The 27,869-nt window shown below is 42.0% G+C and overlaps 1 protein-coding gene across 1 annotated transcript in view; it reads right to left on the reverse strand.

Moving 5' to 3' along the window:
* GAP43 (growth associated protein 43) overlaps positions 1-27,869 on the reverse strand; it is a 97,954-nt gene that overhangs the window by 34,704 nt on the left and 35,381 nt on the right. The window contains exon 2 of the mRNA XM_043874473.1: positions 5,016-5,625. Coding sequence (XP_043730408.1) covers positions 5,016-5,625 — 610 coding nt within the window. The remainder of the gene's footprint in view (positions 1-5,015; positions 5,626-27,869) is intronic.

Below are 27,869 nucleotides of genomic sequence, written 5' to 3' on the forward strand. Positions count from 1 at the left end.
AAAGTGTGCCATGAAAGCTTAATAATCAACAGTATTTAAGCAGCGTGTCACTGAGTAGTTGACAGGGTGCCCATGTTTTATAGACAGCATTTATGGACTTTCACAACCCAAATTTTGACTCTTTATGAGTTGTGTGTAAATTTAGGAAGTGGTTGAAACAACATATCAAATCAAAACTGCTTCTGAGGCACCCTGCCAAGTAAGTATAAATATCCTTGGGAAATCTCACATGTAACCCACAGTGCTGCGGAAGTGGGTCTATCCTTTGGGAAGCTAAGACTATTATGGATGGATACCTTGGGCCTTAGAACATTTTGTTCTGGGGAATGTAAAAAATTTCTCCAATTCTATAAATGGGTTGGGTATTTCATTTTTTTAACACATAATTATCATTTCAGAAACTGTAACATTTGTAGCTATTCTTTTTCTAATAACTTGGTTATAGAGACACATATTACTAAAAATCTTTTTAGCAAGTAGCCTAACTGTATGAAGTGCTGTCTCATCCATATTTTGTCCCACAGTGCACTGGCATATAAAGGTACTCCACATATTTTTGTAGAGTTCAACTGAGTTGAGATTATTACTGTGATTGTTTTCAACATTCCTGCTTGAATTTCATCCCATTCCATTACTGAATGAGAACTCCTTAAGATCAGCAACCATAGCTAATTCATCTTTGTGACCCTAATGCTTGGCATGGTAGAAAGTTCATATAAATGAAAGGCAAAAAGGAAAGAACAAAAAGAGAGAGGAAAAGAGGGAGGGAAGGAAGGAAGGAGGAGGCAGAAAAAGGAAGATGAGAGGTAGGAAGACACTGAATTTCTATTCAGAGGGATGATAAATAGAACTCCTCTCTCTTCTACATCATTATTGATGACCCCAATTAGAAAGGTAAGGAGACCATGACAACAAAATGCAGCCAAATTCAACATACAGAAAATGTAGCATCAGTTCAGTTGAGTTCAGTTGCTCAGTCATGTCCAACTCTTTGTGACCCCATGAATCGCAGCATGCCAGGCCTCCCTGTCTATTACCAACTCCTGGAGTTTACTCAAACTCATGTCCATTGAGTCAGTGATGCCATCCAACCATCTCATCCTCTGTCGTCCCCTTCTCCTCCTGCCCCCAATCCCTCCCAGCATCAGGGTCTTTTCCAATGAGCCAACTCTTCGCATCAGGTGGCCAAAGAACTGGAGTTTCAGCTTTAGCATCAGTCCTTCCAATGATAACCCAGGACTTATCTCCTTTAGGATGGATTGGTTAGATCTCCTTGCAGTCCACGGGACTCTCAAGAGTCTTCTCCAACACCACAGTTCAAAAGCGTCAATTCTTCGGCACTCAGCTTTCTTCACAGTCCAACTCTCACATCCATACATGACCACTGGAAAAACCATAGCCTTGACCAGACGGACCTTTGTTGGCAAAGTAATGTCTCTGCTTTTTAATATGCTATCTAGGTTGGTCATAACTTTCCTCCCAAGGGGTAAGCGTCTTTAAATTTCATGGCTGCAGTCACCATCTGCAGTGATTTTGGAGCCCCCCAAAATAAAGTCAGCCACTGTTTCCACTGTTTCCACATCTATTTGCCATGAAGTGATGGGACTGGATGCCATGATCTTAGTTTTCTGAATGTTGAGCTTTAAGCCAACTTTTTCACTCTCCTCTTTCACTTTCATCAAGAGGCTTTTTAGTTCCTCTTCACTTTCTGCCATAAGGGTGGTGTCATCCGCATAACCTAGAGTAATACATCCTACTTCCCAAAGTCAAGTACCTTGTGGTGGTTACTCAGTCAACATCTCAATTTCTAGCTTCCTGGATGTGTTCTGTTAGTAGTACGACATCACTTAGAATAGTCAGAGGAGAAATGTTGGTGTCTTCTGTCAGGGAAAGTCAGCAAGTTATCAGGGAGAAGAAGAGACACAGCAGACAATTCTTTCCCTGAGAATCACTGAGCACAGTGATTCTATCCAGCAAAAAGACACCAGAGACATTGTCATTAAAAGAGGATTGAAGGTTCTCTCCTCATGGCTGAAGGGGGACAGTGCCATAAAGATAACATAAACACTCCTCCTATAAAAGAATCATCATCAGAAATGCACAGAAAATTTTTGTCCTTAGATATACAGAGGATGTGCAGGCAGAGTGGCAAAGCAGAGACAAGAAGATATGACTGGAGGATTAAAAAAATTCTGAAAGTCCTACCGCAAATGAAATCCATCTGTTATAAACTCACTAATATAAAGGTAGTAAAATAAACCAAACATTTATAATTTAGAAAGAATTTCCATTTGTATTAAAGTAGTGATCAAACTGATCCAAAATTTTGACCCTTTCACCAACAGCAATGTTTATCTTGACTCTCTCTTGTGGCTTTTTCTGCCCCCAAACCCACTCAACCTTCTCAGATTGCTCTCTCCACCCCTACAGGCAGTCACAGAATCCTAAAGCAACCCAGGGTAGCCATCCATTCCTAGACAGTAGAGATCAATTAGGAATATTGTTCTTTTATCCTGGATTAGAATGAAATCCAATAAGATACAGAGGAGAATGTGGTGCAGGGCCCATGGGAATCTGGGCTGGATGTGCTGTGATGGATCTCTTTGTCATCTCTAGTTTCTACAACTCCATGAGACTTGCTATATCAGGGTAATTTGTGCTTGTCACCTATAGCAGTCAAGGCTAATAGATACATCAGTCCAGGAAGAAATTACAGGCAGCATTTGAAGATCTAACCAAGAGGACAATACCTACCTAAGCTCAGAGACAATGTAAAATAAATTTCCATTTGTGACTAGCTTCAAATTGAACTTCATCTATACTTACCAATTACCTTTCAGTGTACATATGAAACTCAGACTAACTGAGACATATTTCAGTCAGAAATTGTAAAATTTAGGACAGTGCATGATCTCTACTTGCTTTCACTGACCAGATACACTTTTAATAAAATAAATGAATGGCTTAAGAAAGGTTGTAGGAAGACTATATGAATGCGTAAACAATTATGAATTGAATTGTCCAGTTATGAACTGATGCTGTCCAGTTTTCATTCATTTGACATGTATTGACCATGTAACTATTTAAAATATTTTATTAATTCACTGGAATTATTCTAACTTGAAACATAATAAAACTGAACTTCCCTTAAAATATTACTATTTTTAGACTTTTCATTGATTCAAGCAATTCTCCTTTCTATTAATCCAAATCATGAGCATTTACCTAATCACATTATATGCTTCTGTCTTTACTTACAACTTCAGAAAACCCAGTTTAAAAATATGATCTGAGCAGTGTCAAATATTTTCTATATTTAAATCATAATCAATTTCTAAGATGTATGAAAATTACCTAACAGATAGTCTATCATATGCAACGTGACTTCCAGCCATCATGTCTAAGGCTGGAACTTACATCTCAAGAATAGTTAATAAGGTTTGTCTTGCTGAGTAAATTAAAACCAAAACCATCATTATCACATGCCTTACCTTTTCCAGGGAAATATTCCCATCTTCTTAACCTCAAGGTGTGGCCCCTGGGGCAGATATGTAGTTAGAATAAAGATTTAAAATGAGTCACTGGTAGAAAGAGATGTGCATTTTATCTGAAGTTAGAGGACGCTAATAACAATAATGGTTAATACACTCTGGGTTCTTACTCACAGAATTTAGGGAGTAAGATAAAAGACATAGAACTGAAAATATCTAGAATAATCTTGTGCCATCCTGCAGTATCTAATGTGGAGAAGTGGATATCATGGCAAATGTCCAATAATTACTTTCTCAATCTAACGGTCAGATGGCAAGACATTTCCGAGAGCATCCTCGTGGACTAGGTCCTTTCCCAAAGGTACACTGTGGTCCAGTCCAAATCTGGGTTCTTAGACACAACATGCATTAAATCACTAAATCTTGAAAGAGTAAACCCAACTTTTTCAACAGGCACAGAAGTAAGTTTATCTTTAAGATTTGGGGCTGAAAGATATTTATGTGTCATACCAGGCCAGAGAAAGACTTCGGAAACTGTTGACCTCCTTCACCACTGTGGATGTGCTGGGGTGAGGGGCAGGTCATGTTGAGGGGTGAAGTTCCCTTAAATTTATCTTGCACTGGGAAAGCCCTATTCCAATACTTCACAGGCTCTTTGGGCAGTAATAGTGAAAAAACTCCAAGTTAGAGCTCCAAACCAAAGAGAATCTAGTACCTTTTTATAAGCAGAGTCAACCCTCAATCATGTATGCGTATGGTAGAAAGTAGTATCTTCAATAATAAAATGATAATTTATGTTTGACTTCACAACATGTTCTATATTTGGGAGTTTTCTTTTGTTTTTGGCAAGATCAACAGACTTATTTTCCTAATTAGTTTGACCCCGATTAATGTTCCGATTAACATTCTCTGAGCATGCATACACATATGCACACTATTCACCAATTGATGGTGGGGAGAATGCCCAGAAACATATTGTGGGACAGGGAAAGGTGGTCTGAGATTATGTTTTTGCTGCCGGCAATTCACAAACTACATCATCTGAATCAATAGGGAGTTGGCTGCATTTATACCAGGCATTTCCTAGAGCCAGATAATCACATTAGCTAATTCCCATCCATAAAATATGTGTAGTCTCAGTAATAACTTATTAAACGAAGTCTACCCTATACACAGAATGTTGTTGTTGTTTTTTTCCCCCCAACCAGGATTACCTAGCTTTACTCTTTATGCCAATTCAATTAACAAGGCAACTGCCAGACTGTCTAGTACCGGCTGCTACACAGACCTGCCTGAGTTCTCGCTCAGGCTTGGAGATACTTGGGAATGTAAGCGGCCAGAGTTAGCTCTAAGTCCTGTCACTTTGGGGAATTCAGCGCAGCTTCCTTTGATTGCCTGAAAAAAACCTTCTAGAATCTTCCCCCCTCCCTTGATGGCACAGGTGGCCTGGCTTTCCGGATCGGCCGCCTGCCCGCGTCCTGCCATCCCTGCCCACCTTGGCGTCTGACCCTGGAGGTCGCTCACCTATCTTCTCCTCGGCTTGGCTGCTCTCCGCAGTCTCCGTTGGAGGCTGGGCTGTTGCCATGGCAGCAGCATCCTCTGCAGCAGGGGTGGTGGCGGCAGCAGCAGTGACAGCAGCAGGCACGTCGGCTTGTTTAGGCTCCTCCTTGACCGGCGCATCTTCGGCCTTGGAGGACGGCGAGTTGTCAGTGGAAGCTTTAGTGGCACTTTCTGTCTCAGCAGAGCCGGCCTTCTCCTCCGAGGGGGCAGGAGCCTGGGGGTCTGCCTGCTCTGTGGAAGCAGCTGGGGCGCCCTCCCCCTTCTTCTCCTCGGAAGGAGTTTCGCCGGCTTTGCCGGTCTTCTCCTCGGGCTTGGGGCCGGCGCCTGGGGCCGCTTCCGCGGGAGTGGAGCCTTCTCCTTCCTTCTTCTCCGTGCCTTCGGCGACGGCGGCTTCATCCTTCTCATTTACCTCCGCCTCGGCGGCTGGGGCATCACCCTTCTTCTCTCCTTTGAGCTTTTTCCTCGTTATGTGTCCACGGAAGCTAGCCTGAATTTTGGTTGCGGCCTTATGAGCTTTATCTTCTGGTTTGATGCCATCTTGTTCAATCTTTTGGTCCTCATCATTTTTTTCAACCTTTACAGAAAAAAGGGGGGAAAAAAGAGATGGAACAATGTTCTTTTCCTTCAAATCACAGCATTCAACACATATTTATTGAATGACTTATTTTGTGCTAGGCACCATACTTGGAGTTAAGAAATCAGCAGTACTCTGGAAATTCAAACCATGCCTCCTTTCTTTCCCTGGTAAAGAACTTAGGAGAGAACACATTATTTTATAGAAAAATTAGTGTCCTTTTGGCCTTCCAGAATCATTGGTATTATTTTATCTGTCGTTCTTTTCCTAACTCAGTGTCTCTCCTTGACCAAACTTAAATCAGCCTTTTTGTAGATGTACTTTGGAAATTCAAGTCACACCCACCCTAGGTTTTCATCGAAGAGCTCTGAAAGATGTTGATTTTTCAGGTTTTTGTGAGAGACTCTGTGAAAAACTTTATGATTTAAAAAAGTATTGTGGGAGTCTATTTGTTTCCTCAACATTTCAAGCTTGGTAAGGAAACCAGTAGGTTTGGGGCAAAGAGTATGTTAAAGGTTTAAACAGGAAATTCCATGAGGGTCTTATGTAAAATGCAGATGAGTTCCAGGGCTCTGTGAGGTTTGTTCAGGATTTGAGAATTCAAAATGCTAGTCACAAAATAACATCCACTTCCTTCTGTGTGTGGTCCAGCATCAGTAATGAACATACCAGGCCTTCAAGGTTTGAATTCAGAAAATGGTCATTAATCTTGAGTTCTTTTTAAAAAGAAAGAGTAGAAAACACAGCTTCCACTTTTGAAACAGTGGCATATATTCACTAAATCACAATTTCTTATTCTCAAAGCAATTTAAACTTAAAATTAGTTTTATATTATCATCAATAGAGCCATCTTAGTACTGAAGGCAAGAGACTAGAAAGTGAACTTTTTACCACTTGATCAGGTTAAAGCATAACATAGGCTGCAAATAACTTTTTTCCACAGGGAAATTGAATCAGAGGAGAGGAATAAAAGGTATAGTCATGAAAAGAAACGCCTAGCAAGTGAGTACTCAGAATTCTCTATAGTGTCATTGCCCACCATGCTGTCCCTGTGTGGTTACTTTTAGTTCCCATATAACCATTCTACTAGTTTCAGGTGTACAACATAGTGATTCAGTATTTGTATATATTGCAAAATAATCACCACAATAAATTAGCTTTTGTGAATACTCTCTTAGGCAATGGGGAAATACAGCAGTGAACAATGCAGCAAAAGACCATTAATTAGAGAATGCTGATCATGTACCAAGTCCTCTGCTTGGCCCCAATCTCGACCTTGGCCTGACCTTGGCCTTTGCTCCAGTTTAGGATGCAAATCACAGCAGGCCAACATGATGCATGTTTTCCACCTGTCATACCAGTTCTGTCCCAGTGACCCAGATCCTGTTCATCATGATGTAGACCTGACATTCTTCAGACAAGCATATGGGCCTGTATTGCTTAGGTCCATCAACATGCTCATGGGTATACAAAGGCAGTTTTGAAAATAAACTGCCTCTGAGAGTAAAAGCAGGATGGATAAATTTCCAGTAAAACTCAAGGCAAGTTTTTCTTTTTCTTCAATTAACTGCACATGTATTCACACAGAGAATGAAGGTGTGCACGACAGCTCTTTGCAGGGGCCTCCTCTGCTTCCTCCTCCCAGTGCCATGCTGCCACACTGCTCAGTGCTCGGATGCATACCACCTTCCCGCTCTCCTGCTGCTCTTGAGGACTCCTACTGGGGCACACACAGCACAATCTGGGGCACGGGAGCAGCTGTCCCTGCCAGGAGCCCTCTGCTCAGAGATGGAAGCATAACCCTGTTAAATTAACAGTTGTGAATGGAGCATGCAGCCAAGATGTTGTTAATTTATTTTACTCTATCTTGAATTTTCTGAATGAGGCACCATCTTATGTGATAGGACATCTGCACTTGGGCCTTGATGCCAAATGGTTCTTTAATACAAGTATTGGTACTCATGAAAGTAAATAAGCCAAATATTTGAGTAGGCAAGTGGGGATAAAAGACCCTCTGGTGACTCAAGAAAACTGCACCACCCTTTACTCTTTAAGAACATAAAAGAAAAGAGATAAACTCTTAAAACTTTGGAAAATATAAAAAGAAGGAAGTTAAGTCTGAATGATAAAAAGAAGATACTTTACAAGGAAGCTGAGTGTCTGAATGATATAAAGAAGATTACTCTATAAGGATGAAGGAAGAGTTCCTCTAAGTTCTTTTCACCTTCATCCCCAATCTGTTTTTCTCTCTTTGTCTCAATTTATCAAATCATCTGTCACTTTAACTTTCCAAATGATGAGGACTTAAGCTTCTGTGTACAGCCTTTGTGTTGAAATGACTATTTAGAAAGGCTTAAACTAGATGTGGGTGTGAAGATTGTGGGATCAGTCTCACCTGGACAATCCAGGAGTGGAAGGGGCACAAGACAGGAAGGGGTGGGTAGGAAGGGAGAGAATGTGGAAAAAAAACATGGTTAGCAGAGAAGTGAGACAACCCTACAAAAGCTGGGAACCCAGGAGGTAGATACACCCAAGGAAGTGCCCAAAGTACCACAACAGACATGCAGCTTCTCCAGGAGGAACTGCTGGGCCCCTTAATATCATTAGAGATTTAGGGGAGTTGGATTTTAGGAATTAAGTAGGAATAGACAACTAATACAAATTGTACAGATAGAGGGAAAGAGACAAAGACAATGAAGGAAGCGAAAGGGAATGGAAAGACAGGGGAAGGAAGAAGAGGAGGGGAATGGGGAGGAAGGTGGGGAAGGAAAACCAGCGTAAGATGAGGTCAGACTTAAATGACTGTACCGAGGCATCCAGAAATAAAAATATTTTAAATACAAACTGGACCTTAAGCCAGAAAATTCCGAAGTGTGCAAATTTCTTTGGTGCTTGTAATTAATTCCATGAATATGACAAACCCCAGGTTATTTTCTGGTAAATTTCCTTTCACAGTCCTAGAGGTAATAGCATTTGTAGTGTATTTTGCTGAGAGAGGAGACAAGGAGAGAAGGTTTCCCAAGACTGGCTGTGGGGGAAGCCGCAGAGCATCAGACCACATAGAACTTTGCTCAACTGAAAATAGAAGAGCTTGTCCCAAACAAGGAACATGTCAGCCCAGGAAACCAGAGATCACTCAGTACATTTAGCACAACTCTTTCAGCTTCTAATGGGGAAAGCTGTGCCCTGAAAATTTGCTTTAGTTGATACCATGAGTGAATCAGTCAGTGGTCTCATTTGTATTTGAACTTAGGTCCTCTCCCTTCCTACCCAACTCCAAGTCCAATTTTATTGCATCAGTGACCTCGAATAACTTAGTCTTTCTTGCAGACTGTCCATAAAGTGTCATGTCAACATCCTGGTTCATCTATTCATTTAACAACACTGAGTGCCTATGCTGGGCACCACAGACATACTAGTGAGCAGACAGAAACTGTGTCTGTCCACACAGGACTCTTTTTAAAATATACTTCTAGAAAATAACCTCATAGTATTTAGCAATCAGTGATTTCCCAGGAATTCAAGGAGACATCTGAACTTTCACCCGTCTATAAAGTAAGGATGGTAGGGTATATGTGCTCAGCCATGTCCAACTCTTTGCAACTCCATGGACTGTAGCCCGCTAGGCTTCTCTGTCCATTGAATTTTCCATGCAAGAATACTGGAGTAAGTTGCCATGCCCTCCTCCAGGGGATCTTCCCAACCCAGGGATCAAATGTCTCTTGCCTGTCCTGCATTGGCAAGAGAGTTCTTTACCACTATAACCACCACTGGGAAGCCCATAAAGTAAGGCCAATAGTCTAAATATGTCAGTTACAGATGGAGGAGGTCCAGATAAAAGGAGAGTCTGGTATTTAATGGCTAAAAAAAAGTCAGTTTATAGTTTTATTAAAATATTTATTTCTTAAACTCAGCTTGGCCACAAATAAGCTTTGTGCTGAGCTCTGATGAAATCCTCTCATTTTTACATGGAGATGTTGCTATCCATGAATTAATGAATGGGGACCTGCCAATGCAGTTCCTTACATGTAGGAAGAGGGTCATGATGAGTCACCATGATTTTTTCAGAAATCTTCATTGTTATAGCTGAGAATTTGTACTGAAAAGTTCTTTGGGAGCACTGTAATTTGTGAGATCTTAAAGGAAACCAAGGTATGGAAAATGTTTACTTCTCAATGAAGGCTAAAGTCTTGGATGAATATTGGTTTGAAGGAGATGAAGGGAACCATTTCACTAACTTGCTGTTTTTGTTGTTGTTGGTTTAGTTACTAAGTCGTGTCTGACTCTTTTGTGACCCCATGGACTATAGCCTGTCAGGCTCCTCTGTCCATGGGATTTCCCAGGCTCTTGCCTGGAGAGGGTTGCCATTTCCTTCTCCAGGGGATCTTCTTGACCCAGGGATCAAACCCAGTGGATTCTTTACCACTGAGCCACCAGGGAAGCTTACTCACTTGTTGGGATCTAGTCAAATTTTAAGGTCCATTGGGTGAAAGGGCAATACTTTTCATCACCATTTAAGAATCACAAATAAGAAAACCAGATAAAAGAAACAGGTATTTCATACCCAATAATAAGCTCTGGTTAATAATTTCCTTTTTCTCTGGGGGGAGAAGGAGTGGACAAATTAGGATTCAGTCTAAGATGTCCAAACATTTGCATTTGTTATGTTACAAGAGCTTTAGGCAAAAATCTATAAATGCTTAATTTTCAGAACTAAAATAACATCAGCCATTCAACTGGAACATTTCAATTCATTTAGCTTTTTGCAGTTATCACAGGAATACTTTAGCCTTCCAAATACAGAAAAATGTGGTCCTGTATCAACTTCTGCTAGCTCTTAACACTACAGTGATAATACTTTACATTATCTTTGAAACAGGATTGAATTTCAAATGCTTTTAAAAAGTTATTGATGTGCATCAGTTCTTATTTCTAAGAATATCTTTAGTAAACCAAAATATTTTCAATTTGATTGAGTGAAAGATATTTCCGAGAAGCCAAATTGAAGGGCCAGAGAGATCAGAACCAGAGTAAAGTGTGAATGGATCTGTACAAATCTAATAAATATCTACTTATGGCTCACTCTATTTTTGTTAATAATTTATTGAGGGAAAATTCACATAAGAAAATTTCACTCTGTTTTTTTATTTAGTTGGCTTTGAGCATAGTTGATAGCATGTACTTTAGGAGACATGTCCAAGTATTAAGGAAATCCCCAGTGGAGTTTCTGTACTTGCACTGAATCTAGTCAAAGATCAGAAATCCAGAGGATCACCCCTTATGGAAGAGTGAAAGCAGGATGGGCCAACCTTGTTCAGTTTTGTAGAGGAAATGTCTTCAGGTTTTCAGGTAGTTCTAGGAAAGAAGATGTCATTTAGAAGATGAATAGGCATAGCTCAGATATGGGGGTCTCTTAACACTCAATCTGGTTTGAAAGTCTTACTAAGGGTGTGAGGGGATGGCGAACAGGATGTAAATAAATGCAATGAAACTGTTGTGCTCCAGCCAACAAAGGCCATCATTTTTTTGAGCTATGATCTTCAGTGCAATGAAGAATTCTCTTAGTTCCTAGACAGTTGGGGGCCCAGACATATGACAATTGGGCAATTCTCTGGGGGAACGTGAGACATCAAGATTGACTTTGCAGGCTTCCCCGGTGGCTCAGTGGTGAAGAATCTGCCTACCAGTGCAGGAGATGAGGGTTTGATTTGGGAAGATGCCACATGCCGTGGATCAATTAAGTCTGTGCACCACAACTATTGAGTCTGAGCTCTAGAACCCAGGAGGTACAGATACTGAGCCCACATGCTGTGACTACTGCATACCCTGTAGCCTGTGCTGGGAATAAGAGAAGCTCCTGCAGTGAGAAGTTCATGCAGTGCAACTAGAAAGTAGCCTCCATTTGCCATAACTAGAGAAAAGCCAGAGCAGTAATGAAGTCCCAGAACATTAAAAAATAAACAGAATAAAATTATTATATAAAAGAGAGAGAGAAATACACTAAGAGTATATCTGCCCCCTTTAAAAAAAAAAAAGAGCTACTTTGCAAATCCTGGCACAGTGGTAGTGAGGGAATTCTCTTTTCCTTTTCAGATGAAGCATGCAGCATAGCACTGCAGTTCCAGAGTGGTAATAAGTGGGTAAGAAATGCTCAGTGATTGACTGACTATGTGAAAAACCAAATAATCTCACAATGGAAACTGAAATAATAATGTGAACTTTTCAGATAATGGATACTGATGAAGATATGGGTCTTCACTCACTTTCATATATTATTTATTTAACATGTGCAGCCCAGCAACTTCCTAAAGAATATGAAGTGGCATATTCAACACAGTATAAAGCACTACTGGTGAAGAACTCAGTTTCCATTCAAAAGAGTTATCTTTTATTTTGTGTATGTATAACTCTATTTGTCCCACAAAGACAGATGGAGATGAAGCAAAGAGCATACTATAATTGGCACCTTCTAACAGACAAAAGTCAGCATACAAAAGTCTTTTTTTGCTTACAGATGAATCTCCAGTTTCTAGAATGGTGTCTAGCATATAGTAGGTGCTCAGTTAATCTTTGTTGGATGAATTTAAAATTTGAAACTCAATTACTGCCATTTCAGAAAGATGATAAGCAAATTAATCTGGGATTAATTTTTTTGGTCAGTTTTTAATCATTTCCCAGTGATGGACTTCAAGAGCATCTGGCTAAGACAAGTATATGTTTGCCCAACACCTAACTGAATAACTGACTTCTTGCAGTGAGGTTGAACAAAGAATCCAATTATAGAAATGAAAGAGCAGGAATCAGACAAGTCACAAAACTATAGAAATGACATTGATAATAATTTAAAAAACACTTAGAAAGGGAAACAAATCTAGAAAAAAAGACAAACATATTCATCTTACCCACAGGTTATCTGGAATCATATCAATCAAATTATTTTTCTAATATATATCTCACCTCTTTATAAGTTAAACAGATGAAAATATTCCGGGAAGGTTGTTGGAGACTCTAGCCTTCCCTGTTAAGACTTAATCTGTATAATGAGCCAGCCCCATGGCCTAAGGTTGTAGGCTAGAGATGACTGGTCCCTTAGATATTCAAGGAAGGAAGCCCCCTTCTTCAAATGGGCACTGGGAAGAGGCCAGGGTTAAGACGAGGCATATACTTCTTCTGGTCTAAAAAATTAATGCTTTTGAATTATAGTCCTAGAGGAGACTCTTGAGAGTCCCTTGGACAGCAAAGAGATCAAATCTGTCAATCCTAAAGGAAATCAACCTTGAATACTCATTGGAAGGACTGATGCTGAAGCTCCAATACTTTGGCCACCTGATGCGAAGAGCCAACTCATTGGAAAAGACCTTGATGCTGAGAAAGATTGAGGGCAGGAGGAGAGATGGATGACAGAGAATGAGATAGTTGGATGGCATCTCCATTTCAATGGACTTGAGTCTGAGCAAACTCCAGGAGATAGTGAAGGACAGGGAAGCCTGGTGTGCTCAGTCCATGGGGTTGCAAAGAGTTGGACATGACTTGGCAACTGAATAACAAATCTCTAAGGGCCCGTGCTAGACAGAATAATTTGACTAAACTCTTTCAGAAAAAGAGTACTCTTTGGGTATGGTGAAAGAGGTATAAGTGAGCTAACTGAATCAAGGGTCAAAGTCAGTGATTCTCAAGCAAATGCCAGCTGAGAGTCAACTCTGAAAGGAAAGGGCTCCATGCTTGAGCAGCAGAAGCAGTCTCTGATGAGAGCTGCTGATTGCAGTTCTCTACCTTGGCTTCCCAGGTTGCTCAATGGTAAGGATTTTGCCTGCCAATGTAAGAAATTTGGGTTCAATCCCTGGGTCAGAAAAATCCCCTGGAGCAGGAAATGGCAACGGCAACATACTCCAGTATTCTTTCCTGGGAAATCACATGGACAGAAGGAGCTTGGCAGATTACAGTTCATGGGGTCACAAAAGAGTCAGACATGACTTAGCGACTAAACAACAACAATAACCACCTCTACAAGTGATCACTACCTCTTAAGTGGCACACTGGAAGGAAGGAGAGGTGGACAAGGTGAGGAGATACCAAACCCTGCTCTAGGAGAAGTCTCTGTGCCTACTATGGCCAATGAGCTGGGAACACAATAGAGGGACTCCTTATCAGGCTGCTGAAGTGGCTGAACTCACACACCAGATGATGAGTGGGACTGTGAGGCTTCCTCTGCCAACAAGTGACGAAAGAGGAGAGCAGATGGCAACCAATACATCTGGGAAAAGACAGACAAGCCTGACTGGCAGACAGTCCCTTGTACCACTGCAGGTGAATTCCACCCAGTTGAGCATTCCCAAGAGCAAACCACACCCCAAGCTGCTGGAGAAGGTTCCCAGAGCCAACCAGAAGGAAAAGAAGCCCCAGAGCCCAGTGAACTTGACCAAAAGCTCTGCTTTCCTATCAGGTAAGATTCTGCAAAATGTCTCTGGTTCAGGAAATTAAAACACGATGAGATAAATATTCATTTAAATTGCCATATTCTTCCTACTATACTGACTAGTGATGACTGATTTATTCTTTTCTTAATTAAACTTCTTTCATTATGAAATGTAATTTACTACATTCTAAGTCAGCAGTACTGGATAAATTTTTTCCAGTGAACAGATGAGTGACAGAGACACTCCTCATTCACTCTGCTATATGTCCTTCCCCAAATAGTGTCACTGTTGGTCTACTCACCTGGTTTTTCCTTCTCTGTGCTTATATGCACCTGACATATATTTTTATCTCATTATTAACTGAATTGTCCCCTGGACTATAAAGCCTCTGGAAGCAGGGTTTGTCAGTTTTGTATAATCCTCAAAGCCTTGGTAGGTAAAACAGGGCTGGCACATGGTTGATGCCCCCAAAATATTTATTTGTGGTTGTTGTTAAGTGACTACATGCCATGCTGTGTTGGTGATCAAAGAGCATGTAAGTGGGCAGCACCCAGATAACTGACTGGGTGTCATTGCTTCTCTCTGGAAAACGAATGCTTGGGGTTTTGTCAAACTACTCCCCAGCAGCCATAGCTCTCTCTCCTCTTAATTTATAGGGAGCATACCACATATATAGTTAGTATTTAAATTCAGTTCTCATCAAAATCCTGTGAGGAAGACATCACTGTGTCTGCTTTATAATCAAGGTAAATGGGGAAACAGAAAGCTATTATCCAATGTCTAAAGACTGGGCTTGCCCTCAATCCCTGTCTTTGTTCAGTGCTTTAAAAAAAAACAAACAAAAAAAACTGTCTTTTAACAAATTATTTTATTTATTTATTTTTGGCTGTGCTGGGTCTTTTTTGCTGCACGGGCTTTTCTCTAGTTGCGGACAGCAGGGACCACTCTTATATCTGAGTGGTGAACAGGCTTCTCACTGCAGTGGCTCCTCTGGCTCAGTAGTTATGGTGCACGGGCTTAGTTGCTCCATGACATGTGGGATCTTCCCAGACCAGGAATCAAATCTGTGTCTTCTGCTTTGGCAGGTGGATTCTTTACCACTGAGCTACCAAGGAAGCCCTATTTAATGTTTTTTAAAATAGACTGTAGGAAGCCAATATTCCCTGGTGGTAAGAGCATAGGCTATACAGTTAGATATACGTAGGTTGAAATCTTGGCTCTGCCACTTAATTACCAGCTCCTCATCTTGGGCAAGTTAACCGCAGCTTCCTTACCTGTGAAAGTGAAAGTCACTCAGTCATGTCTGACTCTTTGCGACCTCATAGACTGTACAGTCCATGGAATTCTCCAGGCCAGAATACTGGAATGGGTAGCCGTTCCTTTCTCTAGGGGTTCTTCCCAACCCAGGGATCAAACCCAGGTGTCTTGCATTGCAGGCGGATTCTTTACCAGCTGAGCCACCAGGTAAGATGGAGGAATAACAGGGTTATCTCACTGGGTTGCTGTGAGCATTATATGAGTTAATATATATAAAGTACTTGGCACAGTCCCTGTTATATTGTACATTCTCAAAAAGGGACAATTAATTTTCCCATCATCGTCATTGTCATCATCACTCTCATCTCAATGTAATTTCTACATTACCATTAGACTGAGTCCATCACTGCTGGTATCCCCACCCAGGGAGGAGAGAGTCCAGATCCTTAAGTCTATAGTACTATCTATACTCAGAGGGAGAAACAAAAATCATCTAAAGTATGCCATAAAACTCAATCTAGTTCTTTCCTATCCTTGGGAAGGGGGCAGATCTGTTTATACTGTCAAGGGTAAATCACAATCCCTCTCTCCTCACACACACCAATCCTCTTTAACTTTACCTGTGTCTAAACCAGCACACAATCCAGCGTCTTTGTGACGGAAATTCACTTAAACTAGAAGTGTGTTCATTCTCAAAATGTACCTTTTACCTGACACCTCTACCCCCATCCAACAACAACAGAAAAAATCTAATACAGCTCCTATTTCACATCTCTATCTCACTATCTGCCTATAGCTCTTCCACATCAGGAAAACAATTGCCCTGTAGGTTCTGAGAGCTCCTCTGTTTACTCATCCTTGGTGAAAGCTATGAATGCAGCTGCCAGAAACTTTGTGGGAGGTTAGCTTAGGAGCATGTGGTCCTAAGGAGAGGGAGATCAAGATTTGGGGCTTCCAACTCGATCCAGTGCGTGCCCATTGGATATCAGTGAAGCTCCTCCAAGTGTCACTGTACCTAGTACACATCTAACATGTGTCATTAGGGTGCACGTCATTGTGAAACATAGTTGACAAAGTATGGAAACGAACCTGAGATACTATTTGCTTTAAAAAAAAAAAATGACAGTAAATTGAATTTATATATTTCAGGTTATGAAGTACTTTCCACCTCATAAAACTGTTCCTTGAGGAATTACAATGAAGTAGGCTAAGCAAGGGTGCTTTCCCCTTCGTAAACAGAAGCAACTGAAACACAGATTGGTGAAAAGCCCAACAAATAGTAGAACAGATCTTAAACCTAGGTTTTCAATCTCCTTGCATTTTAAGGAACCTAACAGAATTCAATCTAAGAATTCAATACAAAATACTCCGAAAAAGAAGAGTCATTGAATAGTAGCAATGCTACTATTGCTACAGTAGCAATGCTAATATCAGCACTAAGACTATTTGAAGTACTTTATAATGAACAGAACTGGCCTACATTTTAGGTCTTATAACAGATGGTTCCAGAATTTCTGTATAGGAGGGATTAGGAGCAGGAACATGTTTGAAAGGGGGAAGTGGGTGATTTTTCTTGAAACTGCACCTGCACAGCAAGCATACTGCTTTGTACAACATGCTTATTTCTATGAGGCGACTAGTGGGATGATTTTGCAGGCACATTGCTATCTGTCAACAGTTATTTGCACATGCCTAAATAGTCTATATCAATCACAGGTATGTGATTGCCCATTTAGAACAGCACCTGAGAAATCTAAAGAAAAATAAAAAAGAACAACATGCTTTCTTTATGATTCTAGAAGATATGTTGTATTCTTTCATGTGTGGAAAAAACAAATGAATATTTTTGGTGAGGAGGGGTGGGGATGTCAGTTCAATGGCATACAGTTTCAAGACAAATAGACTTATTTCCATTTTAACTGAAATTCTATCCCCAAGCTGTTGGATAGTATAAGGGCAAACATACAAGACTCTAGAAAAATCCATAAATCATAACTGAATCTAAATTTGCTAATGTTGTTATTCTTGTCACTCTTCTTTACTTGCCCCTCCCTTTGTTTTTAGACATCAAATTCTCTTTAGGTCACCAGGCACTGAATTCACTGATTAGATATTCCCTGGCATGGCTTTTGGCTCAAACAATTCATGTTCAAATCCTGGTTTAGCCATGGTTTAAATATATGACCTGTAATAAATGACTTAATTTCTTCAGAATTTAGCTTCTATATCCACCATATAGATACTAACATTTACTGTGCAGACTTTCTTGAGGAAAGAAAGAAAGAAAACAGTTTTCTTCTTGAGGAAGAAAGAAAACAGTATTTGTAAAATGTCTGGTATTTAAAAACTCAATAAATAATTGCCTGGAAGAAGACAATACAAGTGAGTGAAAGTTGCTACTTTCTGGAGACTAAGGATTAGGTGCATTATAGTTTTCTGTCTCTGATCGATTATGGAGGAATTTTTTAGGGTTATGCATATTTCATAAAAATAACAAATGCTTCTCTCAAAAAGCCTCTTTAAAGGTACTATAAAATACCCTCTGAGGGTACTTTATTCTAATAATAAATTGAAGAATTATATAGTACCATGTGCCAACTACTCTTCTAGGCACTTTATTATATGTTGTAAATATAAAAATAGAGTTATTAAATTTAATTTTATAGGTGAAGGGGCTTAGGCACAGGGACATTAAATAACTTGCTCAAAATCACAAGCTAGTAAGTAACAGAGCCAGGGTTTGAACTCAAAACTTCGCACAGTTGCAGGGGAGGTAAAACGACCCCAGGAGACACCAGCACTCACTGCATGCACTGTCTCCAGCCTCCCAGGCGAGGTGAAAAGTGGAGTGCTTGGTGGGAGAACCCAGAGCATGACGTGGTCATGGCCAGTGCCTGCCAAGGCTGAGCCAGTTACCAGTGTCTAAAAGAACAGGCTTCAGAGCTGTCACCCCAATTTCATAGTTCTCGTAAAATCGATTTACAACAGAAAAGTACAAATACATTTTTAAAGCAGGGGCTGTGGTATCGTGACCTCATCACCCTGGTGATGCTGTGACTCATATTCCTTGTGAAGATTTTGACAGGGAAGGTTCACACTTAACGATGCTGAGAACAGCTCAGAGGCCAGGTTTCCTATTAATTCTGAAAGCAAGAGAGAGAAAACACCAGAACAGAGGAAGCAATCTTGGGGGAAGTGTGAGGGGAGGGCCTCAGGTCAGGAATCAGGTCTATTTAATTAAATGAAAAAAGCAGATGAATAAACTGGAGTCACTCTTAATACTCATCAGAGGAAAGGGGCTGAGAGGGTGGGAAAGATTTATTCCAAAGTCTGAGGATTTAAATCCAGAGTTCCTGAATTAAATATTACCTTTTTCTTGAACCAACTATTCCTGTTACTTGACTCACAATTGTACTGAAGCAGATAGAGAAATCTAGAACTATTCCATGGACATCATACTTGTTGCTCTGATTACATTCTCAAAAAAATATCATACTATTTATGCCACACAACTTCTTGGAAGAAGAGTTTAGTGACAATGCTCATCATGGCACAAAGAATTAGCTTTGTGGTTCTACAAGAAGAAAACACCACACCCTTTGAAGCCATCAAAGAGAAAATTCCCTCTTTTGTTGTTGAAACTAGGTAAGCAAATTCTCCAACTTCTAGATTAAACTAGATGAACCTACCTTCCAAAGATTTATGATAACCTGATCTTTGAGCCATAACAATTAGGCTGGATAACTGAGTAAAATTAAGGAGGTGGTGGGGCTTTCCTGGTGGCTCAGAGGGAAAAGAATCTGCCTGCAATGCAGGAGACCAGGGTTAGATCCCTGGATCAGGAAGATCCCCTGGAGAAAGGAATGGCAACCCATTCCAGTATTCTTGCCTGGAAAATTCCATGGACAGAGGAACCTGGTGGGCTGCAGCCCATAAACACAAAGAGTCGGACACAACTTAGCAACTAACACTTCTATTACTACTAAGGAGGTATTAAGTCTGATTCTGAAGTCTTGAAGTAATGAAAATTACTTTCTCTTCTTGATGCAGAGACAACTATGAAATGTTGCATAACCTTCCGTTGTAACCCAAAGTGTCACACAGAACCCCAGGTTCATGTCTAGCACTGTGAAACTCTAAAAAACAGGGAGTTTTACAGACATGTCCTAATGTGGGGAAGCCTTGGAGATTGTCCTGAACTCCAGAATTCCAGGAAGGTAGGATGATGCAACCACTCTTCCCACAATTCTGATTTACTCATCAGAAATCAATGATACTCCATGTCAGCTCAGGACTGCACCCAAGACTACGAATAAAAGATTCCCAGGGCAATTCATTAGCCATCTCTCCCCATGGTTGGAGAAACTCAATGGCTCTAGGTTAGAATAATCCCCTAGTTTCTCCAAAAACCAAAGGCATAGTAAAAGCAAAACCTGGTACTTGCCTGGTACCTCCATAGCCTCTAGTAAGTGAGTGCAAATCAGCCTGGCTGTGCACCCCAGAAATATACAACAGAAAGTTTAAATTACCATGGAGAACTGAGGTAATAATGGCATAGTTGGTGGCAGTAGCGGAGTGGGTGTACAGGAAAGACATAGACAAAAGTTCTCTTTTTATCAATGTCTGATATTCCACCTTTGAGCATTATTCTCTTATTTTAAGTTTTAAAACAGACACTAAAAGCAAACACTGTAGAAGCTTTCTTAATTGGTCTGATTTCCACACTGTGCTACATATTTTATGAGATTAAGCTAAAATAAGAGTTATGGTTTCATCATTACATGCCCCCCAACATACAGTTCTTTAGATATTCCCATTACTTAGCAAGCAAGAAGATATGTATTGCTTTAGCATTTGAGAAATTCATGGAATGGACCCAGTCTGCCCTACCTGCTTCTCTCACAAGCACACCCTTTACTGTAGCCAAGTAGGTCCACGTGCGGCTCACTGAACATGCTCCTCACCCCCATAATTCTATGAGCTCACTAACAATGTGGCTTTCCACAGACATCTACCTTATGTGTCTTTTGAAACTCCAAACACCTGTCAAAATTCAGTCCAATATTCACCTTGACTGAAGAGTTTTCTTGCACTCTCCTAGATGGGCAGTTCAGAGGCCAGCAAAATTTTTTCTGCAAAGGGCCAGGTAGTAAATATTTTTGGCTCTCTGAGACGTGAGGTTTTTGTCACAATCACTCAATTTTGTCACAATTCTGTCGTATAGCAGCTATAGCTGCTACCTAAATCAATGAGCATGACTGTGTTCCAATAAAACTTTATTTACGGACAGTGAAATTTGGACTTTACATCATTGTAAGGGATCATGATATATCCCTTCCCAGGTGGTGCTAGTGGTAAAGAACCCACCTGCGAATGCAGGAAACACAGGAGACTTGGGTTCAATCCCTGAGTTGGGAAGATCAGCCTACAGTCTGTGGGGTTGCAAAGGGTTGGACAGATTGAAATGACTTACCACACACGTGAAATATCATTATTCTTGATTTTCTGTCAACCATTAAAAAATGTAGAAATCATTCTTAGCTTGAAGGTTTCTTTGCTAATTTCTGGGGCAGGGCTTACCTTTATGTTAAACTCCACAGGCTTCTCACTGAAAATCGCTGCTTACTCCCTGAGTTCTGTGACTTCACTCACAATTTGGCCCTCATCAAATATCTGTCTGCATATCTATGTATCTATCTATCATTTTTTCATTGTAGTAGTCGATGTACTTACTTTCCAAACTCTCCATTACTATGTAAACTCTCTGAGGACAGGAATATTATCTTAACAATAGAGGCTACTCCATTGAGGCTACTCAATAGAGATTGGGATTTATGGTAAAAAAAAATATTGATCTTCATCCCCATTTTGGACACAGAGCTCCAAAAACCTTTGGAATTTCCTGTGATGAGAGCAATAAAGGTGTCTTTTGTTATATTAATGAAGTGACTGCTTGAGGGTCTGGGGGAGACTGGTTGCCAGCAAAACCAGCCACATGATTCGAGGGTTGGGGTTTTTGTCCCACCCTCTGACCAGCTGAAAGGCTAGAAGGTCTGGAGGTTGAATCAGTCAACAATGGCCAGTGATTTCATCAATTATGTCTGTGTCATGAAGCTTCCATAAAAAACTCAAAACAGGGCGTGGTTCACTACCTGCGGAGACTTAAGGACTGTGTCCTTTCCTATGCCTTGCCTTAGGCCTCTCTTCCGTCAGGCTATTCTTGAGTTATACATTCTGTTATAATAAACTGGCGAACTAGTGAGTAAAGGAGCTTCCTTAGTCCTGGAAGCCATGTGTGTGCGTGTGTGCTCAGTTATGTCTGACTCTTTGCAACTCCATGGACTATAGCCCACAAAGCTCCTCTGTCCATGGGATTTCCCAGGCAAGAATACTGAAGTGGGTTGCCTTTTCCCTCTCTAGGGGTTCTTCCTGACTCAGGGATCGAACCTGGGTCTCCTCTGTCTCCTGCATTGGCAGTGGACTAGGATTCTTTACCACTGCACCCACCTGGGCTTCCCTAGCTCAGCTGGTAGAGAATCTGCCTGCAATGCAGGACACCTGGGTTCGATTCCTGGGTCGGAATCAACCCAGGCAGGGGCAGGCCTGTGAGCTCGCAGCACGCCAGCTGCACTCTCAGAACAGGGAAATTCCCCTGGAGAAGGTATAGGCTACCCACTCCAGTATTCTTGGGCTTTCCTGGTGGCTCAGATGGTAAAGAATCTGCCCGTAATGAGGGAGACCTGGGTTTGATCCCTGGGTTGTGAAGATCCCCTGGCAGAGGGCATGGCAATCCACTCCAGTATTCTTGCCTGGAGAATTCCATGGACAGAGGAGCCTAGTGGGCTATAGCCCATGGGGTTGCAAAAAGTCAGACATAATTGAACGACTAAGCACAGCAGAGCACCCACCTGGGAAGCTGCTCTAGAAAATTAATCAAATCCAAGGAGAGGGTCATGGGAATCTCAATTTATAGCCAGTCTGTAAGAGGTACTGGTAATAACATGGACTTGCAATTGGATCCTGAGTCGAAGGGTTGTTGGAACCTCTGATTAAGTAGCCAATCAGTCAGAAGCACAGGCAACAACCAGGGCTTGTGACTGGTATCTGAGGTGGAGAGTGTCTTTCAGGACTGAGCATTTACCAGTGGAATCTGCTGTCTCTGGGTAGATGGTGGTGGAATTGAATTGATTGTAGGATACATAGCTGGCATCTGGGGAATGGCTGTTGGTGTGGGACAACCCCTCCACTGCCACTTTGGAATTGGGTTCAGGACCCTAATTTTAGAGGCTGACATTTATTGATCACTTTGCTAAGGCACTGAGCTAGGTTTTACATGGAAAATCTTGTAACAAATGCATGAGGCAGGTATTATGATAATTATAATGTATGAGATAAGTGATATTTTTTACAGATGACAAAACTATACTTGGGGAGGTTCCATATTTAATAAGTATAGTGCTCTGATTTGATTATTTAGGCAGTCAGACTCCAGAGCTCATCCTCTCTACCACTCTAGCCCTGTTTCACATAGTAAGGCCTTAATACAAGTCTGGTGAATGTGTGTTGTAGTTTGGATTAAATTGTTTCTTTCCTGAGAATAGTTGATAATAAGACTGAAAAAATTGACAGAGCAACTTAAAGAGCCACAGCAGAGGACAGGTAAGCTTTATAGAAGGGAGACATGAGAAGTGGGTGCCACTGAAGCTGAACTGCTTTATTATTATATGTTTTTTCTTGCCACACTGCAAGGCATGTGGGATCTTAATCCCCCTACCAGGGATCAAACCCAGTACCCCTTGCATTGGAAGCACGAGGTCTTAACCACTGGACCACTAGGGAAGTCCTAAGCTTGCCTACCTTCAAAGAGTCCTGCCCTGTCATTGCTCAAGCTGTTTGCTCAGCTCAGAGGGCGCACAGAGGCACGCAGACCTGAATCTGGGTACGACAGCTCAAGAAATGCAAGGTAGAAGCGATCTCTGGGGAAATGCACAAAGAGACCTGCTGAACCCCAGGGTTAGGGTCAGGCCTGTGAGCTTGCAGCACGCCAGTTGCATTCCCAGAAGGAGAGAAATGTGCTGCAGCTGGGAGGCCACTTGTGCGAGAGAAAAAAGACTTTTTTTTTAACCATCAGAATTGAGCGCATTGCTTAAGTGTAAGAGGTTTTGTGGAAGCAACTTAGATGGTGCTAAGTCACTAGACAAAAGATCACACCCTCTAGCTCAAGTCCCTGTCTCTAGGGGCTCTTTCTAACAGTCTCAGGTCTGGGTGAGGACAGAGCAGTGAAAGGCATCCTGATCAGCTGAGGGAGCACAGTGACCTGGTAACAGGAAAAACAAGGGCTCCTGAATCCCCAGGGCTGTTCTATCAGTGAGAAAGGAAAGGCAAGGAGGAAAGATGCTGGCTGCTGTTCTGCCGCTCAATACATGGAGTGACCGCGTCCACGATTCCAAGAGCTAGGTTCCCCCTCCCGCCGTCCCCCCACGCCCCGCAAGATCTATTCATCAGGATCTGCATTCTCATGAATCTTTTGCACATCACCGTGTAAAAGGTACTGGCCTATGGTGCTCAGACTAAACACACCTGTCCTGGAAGAGCCACAGTTCCTTTTGAATATTTCTTCAAACGAAAAGTACAATTTCAGAGATGCCTCTGTTATGGAATTCAGAGAAATAAGAAGCAGCAGATAAATCAGCTAAAGCCATGAATTTGCAACCAGGAGACCAGTGTGTAAATCTGACATGTCCCATTCCACTGTAACCCCATAGAAGTTTCTGTTTCTCTGGGCCTCGGTTTCTGTGTCTGTACGCTGAGGGGGTTGACTAGGAGAGTCAAGACTCAAACAGTCAAAGTATCAAAGTCCTAATTGTGATACCACTCAGGGCCTTGTGGAGCACCTGGGCACAGGGCCTTTCTGTGTCCCCTATTTCTTAGATTATAGGAAACAGCCTTCCTTCAGCTTCCATGACCTTCCCTGAGTCCCACTGGGCAGATTCAAGCACTTGTTAATTAGGGAAGGGAGGGGATGCAAAATCAGGGAGAAAACAGTCAAGTGCAGCCTTGGGGTAACGTCCTGTTGCCCCATCAAGGGATTGTTGTTCTTCATTTGCTAAGTCATGTCCAACTTTGCAACCCCATGGACTGTAGCCCACCAGGCTCCTCTGTCCATGGGATTTCCCAGGCAAGAATACAGGAGTGGGTTGCCATTTCCTTTTCAAGGGGATCTTCCCAACCCAAGGATAGAACCCAGGTCTCCTGCTTGACAGAGGGATTCTTTACCACTGAGCCACCTGAGAAGCCCTAGTCAAGGGATAAACACAACAGGATCTTTGAGCTATTTTGCAGATACTGAAGCCCACTCCAGGTGGGAGAAGTTAATGATTAAAGATGATATGCTGCCCACAAGCATGTAGACCCCAGATCAGCTGGACCTGAAGGCTGATGATATTGACTTCTACTTGCCTCATCACCAACCCAACAGAAGAATGTCCACAAGCTGACCAAGCCATCTTTGAACCATTACTATAAAACTTGTCACTATCTTCCCCAAGTGGGGACACATGGTTTTAGGGCATGGGCCTGCTGTGTCCCCCTTTGCCTGCCTTTTCTACTTTACCCACAATCTGTCTGTCTCCAAGATTTGATTTGGCACCAGTGTATAGAAAAGTGAGCTTTCAGCATCAACTGTGTGCAAATGTATATGTGTTCCATTTTTTTCTATTTTCCTAAAAAAGAAAGCCTCAGAGAAGTTTCCTGTGATCTAATCTTACTCTGAAATGGACAGGGTCTCCCCCATACACATTAACATCAACTGTTACTTACCTTTTAAAATGAGTTATGTAGTACATTGAACATATCATGAGACAGATAATTTTGAAAAGTACCAGTCCCCAGAGAGAATCATCAAAGTGAATGAGCACAGAATTTGTCCACTGGCCAGGACCCCATGTGCCGAGACTCTTGATTCTAACACATTTCAAGATGCCTTTACTTGCATGCTCTGTGAATCAGCAAATGACCTCCCTCATTTGGAAAACAGACACCATCTTCCTTTTAGCACCTAATTCAAACTCTCTCAGAATGCAAGAACACATCTTTTATCAGTCAGCAAAATGTTGAGCACCAAAGAATTGATGCTTTTGAACTGTGGTGTTGGAGAAGACTCTTGAGAGTCCCTTGGACTGCAAGGAGATCCAACCAGTCCATCCTGAAGTAGATCGGTCCTAGGTGTTCATTGGGAGGACTGATGTTGAAGCTGAAACTCCAATACTTTGGCCACCTGATGCGAAGAACTGACTCATTGGAAAAGACTCGGATGCTGGGAAAGATTGAAGGCAGGAGGAGAAGGGGACGACAGAGGATGAGGTGGTTGGATGGCATCACCGGCTCAATGGACATGAATTTGAGCGAACTCCAGGAGCTGGTGATGGACAAGGAGGCCTGGCTTGCTGCAGCCCATGGGGTAGCAAAGAGTCAGACATGACTGAGCAACTGAACTGAAAAAGCTGCACCTTCCCCAAAGGCCTTTGTGTGAGAGAGCAAAGCCTTCTAAAGGAACGCCTTACTTGACAATTTTTAAAGCCAACTTGTCCATCTGTATGGAAAATCTGAATGAAATCTACTGTCCTAGTTGGGGAAAAAGAAATCCAAGACTGCTAAAAATAAATAAACAAGATATGCAAAATACTCATCCACTGCCGCAGTTGGCTTCAACCTATTTAAACATGAAAAAGAGGTCAGAACACAGGGAGAGAAAGCTCTAACTCCCCTCAGCTTCAGGCCCTCATCTCTTGCAAATGGAGTTGATTTTCCTTCCTCTGCAGCTCATTCATCTTCCCAGGTCAAGATGAAGCCACTCCTGCCCAGGGTGCTAGGTCAGCAAACTGAAACTTAAGATAATTTTTGTGTCCCTGTAAATGATCCATGTGACCAGAAACACAGTGTAACCAGCTCTATACTTATTTCTTTCTTATTTTTTATCGTATAAAAGCATCCTGACTTCTGCCCCATTTTACAGGTGCCCGGACCCTTGAGACCAGAGACTGCAGGCCTCGTGAAGCGTTTTTTTTTTTTTTTCTCCTGAAGTGTTGAATAAAGTTCGTTTATATCACCTTAATTGTCTTTTAAAGTCATTTTAAAAAATGTTTAATGAATGAAAAATGCATGCTGATGCCATGATTCCAGACTAAGAGACAATCTCATAGTATAAATTTCGCCACATCTAGAGAAAGTGTCTCAGTTCTTCCCACCTGCTCCATTTACCGTCCTTCCCCCATCCCCATCCCCACCCAAAAGTAACTCATTTGCAGTTGTCTGTGGAGCTTGTGTTTCATCCTGGGAAATGGAACGCTCAAGTGAGGAAATGTGGAAAGAAACAGGTGCCAACAGCCAGAGCAGTGCTAACCTGCTCCTTGCAGCCCCCAAACTAGGGAAAACCGGGAGGGACAGGAATGAGACTCGCAATTGACCCAGCTTTCTCTCTTCTGCCTTGCTCACAAGCTGTGTAACCTAGATGTGACTGGGGGCTCTGTCCCTGGTAAGCTGGGCGGCTGTGCCGCTGCCGGCAGACTGACAAGGGCAAAGGAGGAGCCGAGCCGGCGCAGCGCCCCTCGCGCTGCCCAGCCACCAAAGAGCCTGGGGCGCCGGCTGATGCTTTTGTCATCTCAGCGGCTGAAAGACGCAATTATTTCCCCAGGAGAGTTTGTGAATGCTCGTTCAGTTCAGTTCAGTTCAGTCGCGCAGTCGTGTCCGACTCTTTGCGACCCCACGAATCGCAGCACGCCAAGCCTCCCTGTCCATCACCAAATTCTCCTTAAGATAAAACAAAACTCCCCAATCTCCCGGGGGCGCTGGAATTCTCTCCCGAGGTTTGGGGTATTGGAGGAGGGGGTCGGAGCCACGCCCTGAGGTCCCCAGGGTGCCATCGGCCCGGCCACGCCCGCAGCCAAGGATGAAGATGTAGGGAGGGGCTGATGAAGAGAAACAAAGGGATGAGGTCACCCTAAAGAGAGGCCGGAGGAAACGCCTAAGGGAGGAAAAAATGAGACGGGAAGAGTGACTATGGGACGGAAACCGGAGTCGAAATGCAGGGGGAAGGAGGGGCTGGGAGACAAAGGCTGAGTGGTTCTTAGAAGAGAGACCTAGCTGTCAGCTGTCTGTGCTCGACAGAAACCGGGGAGAGACACAAATCAGGCCCTGCTCTGCTTAGGGAAAATAAGAAGGTTTGCTTAAACCACTTCCGCTGCTTTTCAGAGTGTTGTGCCACAGCTCCCATGGTTTGTGTCAATTCTTTGAGATGATAGATAATTTTTTTTTTTTTTAAATTCTGAGATGGTCTAAGATAGGGCTTCAGGATGTCCCTGATTGTGAAGTAACAGGCCTTGTACTTTGTTTATATGATTATTTTGCAGTTGGTTCCCTATAGCTTTTCTAAAAATGTCAGAGGTATCCAATACCCAAAAAAGGTTTAATGTTACTAGGCTTTGGAAGCACCGTGAAAAAGAAGCAAAACAAGCAAACAAATAGACACTGAAAACTCAGTAAGTCTACCTAAAATGCATATGATATCAAAGG

This window comes from Cervus elaphus, chromosome 19 (genome assembly GCF_910594005.1).
Source record: "Cervus elaphus chromosome 19, mCerEla1.1, whole genome shotgun sequence".
NCBI classification, from domain to species: Eukaryota; Metazoa; Chordata; class Mammalia; order Artiodactyla; family Cervidae; genus Cervus; species Cervus elaphus.